The following is an 8003-nucleotide window of genomic DNA, read 5'->3' on the forward strand; positions in this document are numbered from 1 at the left end:
GTGCAGGTGACAGTCGTTTGATAGGAAACTGAAAAATTGACAATTCTTGAAGGAATATTTTCATTTTTCGATTTTAATATCTTTAATCGTATATCGAATTTTGATAAAATAAGATAAAATAATATTTTACCTTTTCGCTTTGTGCTGGAAGAAATTGAGAATCGTCATGGAAAGTGCAGGTGGTGAAAAGTGACTGCGAAAAATTAAGAATTCTTGAAGGAATTTATTTTCATTTATTTTCATTTTTTGATTTTAATATCTTGTATCGAATTTATATAGAATAAAATAATCTTCTATTTTCGCTTTGTGCTGGAAGAAGCTGAGTAGTGGAAAGTGTAGGTGATGACAGTAACTGTAAAAAATTAACAATTCTTGAACGAATATTTTCATTTTTAGATTTTAATATCTTACATCAAATTTATATAGAATAAAATAATCTTTTACTCTTTCGCTTTGTGCTGAAAGAAACTGAAAATCATAGTGGTGAAAAAATTAACAATTCTTGAAAGAAAATTTCATTTTTTTGATTTCCATACAACATCTCGCATAGAAAATAAAATGAGATTCTCTTCTCTGCTAAAAGAAGTTGAGAATCGTCGTGAAAAATGCAGATGACGATTACATCCCGAAACTGAAAAATCTCGAACAATTCTTAAACAAATATTTTCTTTTCTCCATCTCGATCATTGATGATAATTTTCGAATACAACGAAACAAATCTTTAATTTCGAACGCTAGTCCCATTTTTCCGATAGAAACAAACGATGAATAAATTAATAATTAATCGCGATCGAACGTAGGCAATTTCAAGGTGCTGATTTAACGCGAGACTTCTAAAAAATTCTCTCTCTTTTACGAAGAAAAAAAAACCCTACAGATTTATATGTTAATCCCAGCGAACAAGCGGCGTAATTATAATTTCTAATCGTCTCTCATTAGCATCGAGATCGAGATGACTAATTGCCAGTTTCTGGATCTCTAATTTTTATTTTTAGTAGACCGCGTCACTTACACGGTATTGCAGCATTGCTTTAATAAAGAATTGTTGAAAACAAAAAAAAAAAAAAGAAAGAAAGAAAAAGAAAAAATCTAAGATGTACAGTTCGATAACACGTATATAAATATATATATCTCTACACATACGCACACAAAAGAATATTCACGCTCCGGTAGCAAAGTGCAACAATTCTCGATTCCGCGGCGATGCATTTTCCGTTTGGAAAAATGGAGTAAGAAAAAGAAAAAAGAAAAAAAAAAACACTCGCGGTTACACGTTGCAGAAAACGGACTGCCAAGGAGATTACGGACGGCCTACACGAACACGCAGTTGCTCGAGCTAGAAAAAGAATTCCACTTCAACAAGTACCTGTGCAGACCCCGAAGAATCGAGATAGCGGCATCCCTCGACCTCACCGAAAGGCAGGTAAGAGAACGCGCCAAAATTCTTATCCAAAATTCACCCCCTCCCCAATCATTCATTAACCAATCATAATCTTCCTTTCTCTTTCCATCAAACGAATCCTCCTCCTTCTCCTCCTCTTCCTCAAGAGAAAGAGAAAAGAGAAAAAAAACTTATGACGATAGGATCTATCCTCCTCCTCCTCCTCCTTCTCAAAAGAAAGAGAAAAGAGAAAAAAACTTATGACGATAGGATCTATCGATCCTCCTCCTCCTCCTCCTCTCGAGAAAGAGAAAAGAGAAAAAAACTCATGACCATAGGATCTATCGATCCTCCTCCTCCTCCTCCTCTCGAGAAAGAGAAAAAAAAAACTTATTCCCAAACAATCTTATGTCAATCGCCGTTTTCATTCTCCCCAGGTGAAAGTGTGGTTTCAAAACCGGAGGATGAAGCACAAGCGTCAAACGTTGAGCAAGGAGGACGGGGACGAGAAGGACGGCTCGGCGTCCGACGGTATGGAGAAGTCCAAGGGTGAGAAACTGTTGGCGATCGACAGCGAGGAGAAGAAGAGTTGCCACAACTGTGATATCTCGAGCGTCAACGACCCGGTAGGGAGCAGCACCCTATCCGGAGACGTGACCGAGCTCACCTCGTCCTCCGTTAACCGTCGAATCGTCACCACCTCCACCACCAACAACAACAACAACACTCTAACCGCCATCAACAACAACAACAACAACCCAGCCTTCAACGCCAACAGCAACGGAGCGAGCAGCGTGGGCAGCACGAACAGCGTGTCCAGCACGTTCGAGAAGATGATAGCCGACGACGACTCGAGGTCGCAGGACGGCAGCGAGGTCACCTCGCCTACCACGAGCGCTGCCAAGAAACTGGGCAGCGACGGGGGGGTCAGGGTTAAGGTGGAGAGCGGACGCAAGAGCCCCCTCGCTCCTCTCCCCAAGCAGGGTCAACAGCAACAGCAACAACAACACTCAGGAGTCTCTGTCAGCAAGAAGTCGCCCTCCACCACCTCCTCCTCCTCCTCTTCCTCTTCTACCTGCTCTTCCTCCTCCTCCTCCTCTGCTTCCTCCACCTGCTCCTCCTCCAAGGAACAACTGTGCTCCGTCAACAGCAACGGGGTGCTGCTCGCCATGCCCGACTCCACCGTCAGCACGCCCCTCCTCCCCGGCCAAAACTCGGCCAGGAGCCTAACCCCCTCCTCCACCCCCGGCACCCCGGTCTCCGTCCAACTGCAGCAGGGCAGCCCCCTCGGCGGCATCCAGGCGGCCACCCACGCCGCCTACATGCAGCGCCCCAGGAGCTCCCCCTCCTCCTCCTCCTCCTCCGTCGCCGCCGGCCCCCCACCCCCTCCGCCACCCCTCGTCCTTGCCGGGCCCCCGATCATGCACGGCTCCACCAACGCGGGCACCATGTCCCCCCACCACTCAGCAAGGAACAACATGAGCAACTTTCAGCAACAGCAACAGCAGCATCATCAGAACAACGTCTATCAACCGGCGGCCACGCAGGCCATCGACTACAGGAACGGCGCGTTGCTGGCTTCCAACCACCGACAACTGCCCCCTCAACAGGCCAACTATTGTCGAGAAGGATTGTATCAACAGTCCAGGCTTCCATCTTCCTCCTCCTCCTCCTCCTCCTCCTCCTCGTATCAAGCCAACGAAGTTCACCACCAGTCCTTGTACCCCAGACAGAGCCACCATCAACAGCCGTCCAGGCTCACCCACCACGTCCGCGCGTCCAATTCCTCGAGAACAGGCACCGGATCCATGTACCAGCACCCAAGCTCGACCCACCAATTCCACCAACAGCAGAACCATCATCAACAACAGCAACAGCAACAGTATGCGACAGGGGGGGGTAATAACGGGGAGTACAACGGCGGCTACAACCAGTCGTCCTCCTACCACTCCTCCACCTACCACAGAGGCGTGCAAAGCGGCCAGGGTTATCCCTCGGGTGGCCAGTCTTATCCCGATCATCCGGACCAGGCTTACATGACACATGGCTACGGCTACCATCATCCCAATCCTACTTATCCCTCCTCCGACGTCCACCATCACCAACACTACTACAACGACGTGCTCCATCACCATCATCATCATCATCACGGTTCGGCTACGAGTACCGCCAACACAGAGACTTATCCAAGCGCGGAGTACGCGAGACCAGGCAAGTGTCACCCGGCCTACTATCACGAGCAGACAGGCCAACTGCAGCAGCAGCACGTGCACCAGGGCGGCGAGGCGTCCAACATCCCCAACAGCTACGTGTCCTCGCCCGACCCGTTCCCGTCCTCCGCGCCGGGGATGGCCACCACCGCCACGGCCATCGCTGCCGCCACAGCAGCCGTGATAACCCAGCCACCCGACACCGACTCGACCACCTACAACAACAACAACACGGCTAACAATAACAACAACAACAACTCGTACGGCAACTTTTACACGGAGCAGGCGACGGCCATGGCACACGCGGCCCCCCCCTCGGCCGACAACAGCAACAGCTCGTCCGACTTCAACTTTCTCACCAACCTGGCCAACGACTTCGCACCCGAGTACTATCAGCTCAGCTGAGTCCAGTTCTCTTCTGGAGAGGGGCAGGATGGAGGGGGGGGAGGGCAGTTGGATTGGAGCGAGGAACAGTGTCTTTTGAACGAGGCGTTGTACTGATATGGAACGGAGGGGATGGAAGGGGTGGCATCTGTTTTGAGAATAGGTTGATGATCGGTTTGGAAATTCGCGGAGTGATCGGCTCGATGCCAACAATTGTCGTCTCCGTCCGTCGTTCGAACGGTCGCTTCGCCGATTAGGGGGGGGGAGACACGAATTCCAAGAGGGAGGAAAGCAATAATTCTTATTACGCGTGTATATATATATATGGGGATTAATTTAAGGGAGGATGGATTGAATAAGCGAACCAAATAGAGGGAAGGAGACGCGGTAACAGCGTACAAGGAGGAATGTCGATTTTCACACTCGATTCGAGAGATTATTTAAACAATAACACGTACCAGTATCGTATCTGGTTTGTACGAAATAATTAAAAAAGGAAAAAAAAATGGCATTTAGGGAATACACACGTACATGAACCCGAGAGGGGATCTGTTTGTACATAGCTTGCGATAATCGTACGTACACATATACACGTTATGTACTTGCGTATAGAGACGTTTGAGGATCACACATATACATACACATACATACATACGTACACATGCATACATACGCGTTTATTCGACTACTCTGAATGTAATGATTAATAAGTTACACGCGGAAACGGTGGGAGAGAAGAAGAGGATAGGAATTGATAAGAAATTTGTTTCAGTTTTTATCCCTGTTTCGTTCGAGAAACATTTAACCACGGATTAAGCGCAATAAGACCGATCATAAATGGAAATGGATGATAATAAAAGATATCATTGTAAAATTAAGAGAAAAGGATCGACTTATTTCCTCTCCCCCCTCCTTTCCTCTCCTTTCCATTCAATTTCTTCATCGATCGATAAATTTGAGAGGAATCTTTATTTTTCTTAAAGTCTCTCTCGCTGTTCTTTACTTATTCTCTTCTCGTCCGGTTATGGACGAGAGGAAGGCGCCTCATTCATGGGAAGAAGAGGATCTCGGAAGACAGGGCGCAATTTGCGCGCGCGAATCAATTTTAATAGGGTGATAAATGCGGCGCATCGCCACGGTAAAATATGGATCGAGCACGCCGCCGCTCGAGAGGGCCGCGCTAAAAATAATATTTCAGTTCGATTGCTCTGATATTTCGAGTCATCCATCATCGTCGCTTCCTTCGCCGACATTGGAGAGAGAGCTCGCGGGAAACGCCGAATACACGGCCACGTATTCTTCGGCCCTCTTCTCGAGAACAGCCGAGGGGGGAGGGGATCCTCCAAATTCACACGGATTCCGTATCCTCCTCCAGGCCATTCCACTTCGTCGCCCTTGCGATCGTCGTAATCGAGCCCGATTGCTTTGATTATCATTTAAGTAAGTTTGATTTCGTTGAAATTTCAACATTTCTCGAAAATAGCTTTGAAAATTGTTATTTGGTAAGTTCGATTTGAACATTTTAAGAATATCCAACGATTTGATTGAAAGTAAATTTTGTGATTATTCATCAGAAAATAATTGAAGTATAATCGTGTGAAAACTATTTAATTTAGTTTGAAACGATTGGGTAAAGGTAAGATGAAAGTAAATTTTGTAATTACCTGTCACAAAATAATTGAAATATAATCGTGTGAAAATTATTTGATTTAGTTTGAAATTTCAACGATTGTGAAAGATGGAAGTAAATTTATCTATCAGAAAATAATTGAAATATAATCGTGTGAAAATTATTTGATTTAGTTTGAAATTTAAACGATTGGGTAAGATGGAAGTAAATTCCATCACAAAATAATTGAAATATAATCGTGTGAAAATTATTTGATTTAGTTTGAAATTTGAACGATTGGGTAAGATGGAAGTAAATTTATCCATCAGAAAATAATTGAAATATAATCGTGTGAAAATTATTTGATAAGTTCGAACGATTTGAAAATAAATTTTGTGATTATTCATCAGAAAATAATTGAAATATAATCGTAAAAATTATTTGATAAGTTCGAACAATTTGTGAAAATAAATTTTGTGATTATCTACCAAAAAATAATTGAAATATAATCGTATGAAAATTATTTGATTTAGTTTGAAATTGTGTAAAGGTAAGATGGAAATAGGTTTTGAGATTATCAATTACAAAATAATTGAACTATAGTTTGAAAATTATTATTCGATTTCAACGTTCGATTTGAACATTTTGCGAATATCGAACGATTGTGGAGGATGGAAAGTAAGATGGAAATAAATTTTATATGTGATTATCGATTAGAAAATGATTAAACTATAACTTTGAAAATTATTATTTGGTAAGTCTAATTTGAAATTTGTGAATATCGAACGATCCTGGTAAGATGGAAATAAATTTTCATCATTGTACTTGGAATACAATCACTTGATAATCGTTATTAAATTTGATTTGAAACTTGAGCATTTTATATCGAACGATTGTGGTAAAAACAATTTTGTGATCATTCTATGAAATATTTTCCGAACGTACGAAAAATTACAAGATAAAAATGAATTTCCTTTTATTTTTAACCAAATCTAACCAAATCTTTCCTTCCTTATTTTTCTTTCTTTTCCAAATTTATTAGACACCTTTTCGAAAAATCCCAAATTTCACGACTCTATTCATCATCCAAGCTCTCTTCAACCAATATTTTCCAACAATTGATCTCGAATCGAACAATTCTCAACCATTCCCCTTCCTCCTACATCACCCCTTCCTCCCAATTCAACTCCAATTCAATTCCTCGAAAAAAAAAAAATCCAATTCCATCCGAAAATTCACCAACAAGAAAAAGAAACGAATTCCATAAAAAAAAAAGAATCCTCGGATCGATTCATCCCACGCACACCCGAGGCACAACAAGAGGTTTCAGTTTCGCGGGAAATCAGAGCTCGAAAACCGAGCTCGGTCGATCGTAGAAAGACAGACAAGGAGAGAGAGACGGAGAAAGCGAGAGGGCCTCGAATCGAGTCCCGTATAGAAGGCTCGCGTACAACCGGACGAGCGGCTGTGTCAGTGAAGAGACTGACAATGATGGATGGCTACGCGTGATGCGTGTGAGTCAAACCCTCTCCCCCTCCTCTCCACTGGCCTGGCCTGGCCTGGCCTGGCCTGGCCTGGCCTGGCATGGCATGGCATGGCACAGGAGAGGAGCTGTGCGCTCATATTGCGGGCCTCCGATCCGAGAACCAGCCCCGACCGAACTGTTGCTATCGCTGCATCTGTGCGCAACACCCCTCAGATACGACCCCTCGCCGATCGACCATCCTCTCTCTCCCCCCCTTCTTCCTTCCACTCCACTCCTCTCCATGTCCCCTCCGTCCTCGGCTAATTTCTCCACGCTATTAACTTTTTCTCAATGGATGGAAACGGTGTTTCGAGGGAGAGAAGGGGAAGGAAGGAGAGAAAAGAATCGAAAGCACTTTCGAAAGCAAAGCACTTTTCGAGGCGGCGCGCTTTTTTTCCTCTTCCCGTCGCTTTTCTTCTCCCTGTTTTCTGATCTGAGAGGGGGATGGGGAGAAGGAGGATTCGTGGATTGGCGGATTTTTGGATCTTTGTTGTGTTTCCTGAGTGAAGGGATGAAGTAGGGAGAGAGAATTTTTATTCGTTTATTGTCGACGAAATGTTTGGACAAGTGAATGATATGTTGAACGAGTTGTTGATTTGGGAGGAAGGATTTTTAAAGTTAAGTTTAGTTGTATATCTATGTTTTTTGGAATGAAGAGAGAGAGAGTGGATGAAAGGGGGAAGTAGTTTGGAAATATTTTTTAAATTTTTAATTTTGTTGTGTTTTTTAAAATTTTAGAGAAAGATTAAAATTATGAGATGAGTTGGAATTGATCAAAGTTGTTTCTTCTTTTTTTTTTTTTTTAAATGGAGAGATGTCAAGAGATATTTTCCCCTATCTTTTCTCTAATTTTTACTTTTCTATAGTTTTTTAATCGATCGAAATATTTATAAA

General features: G+C 43.5%; 1 protein-coding gene across 1 annotated transcript; it reads left to right on the top strand.

The window, feature by feature from the left end:
- Positions 1-342: 342 nt before the first annotated feature.
- On the top strand, positions 343-4849 carry LOC410648 (homeotic protein proboscipedia). Its single transcript, XM_026445909.1, has 3 exons — positions 343-354; positions 1103-1423; positions 1819-4849. Exons 1-3 carry the CDS (start codon positions 343-345, stop codon positions 3994-3996), a joined length of 2511 nt encoding a protein of 836 aa, XP_026301694.1. The 3' UTR covers positions 3997-4849.
- The last annotated feature ends 3154 nt before the right edge of the window (positions 4850-8003 follow it).

The sequence above is a fragment of the Apis mellifera genome, linkage group LG16 (genome assembly GCF_003254395.2).
Source record: "Apis mellifera strain DH4 linkage group LG16, Amel_HAv3.1, whole genome shotgun sequence".
NCBI classification, from domain to species: Eukaryota; Metazoa; Arthropoda; class Insecta; order Hymenoptera; family Apidae; genus Apis; species Apis mellifera.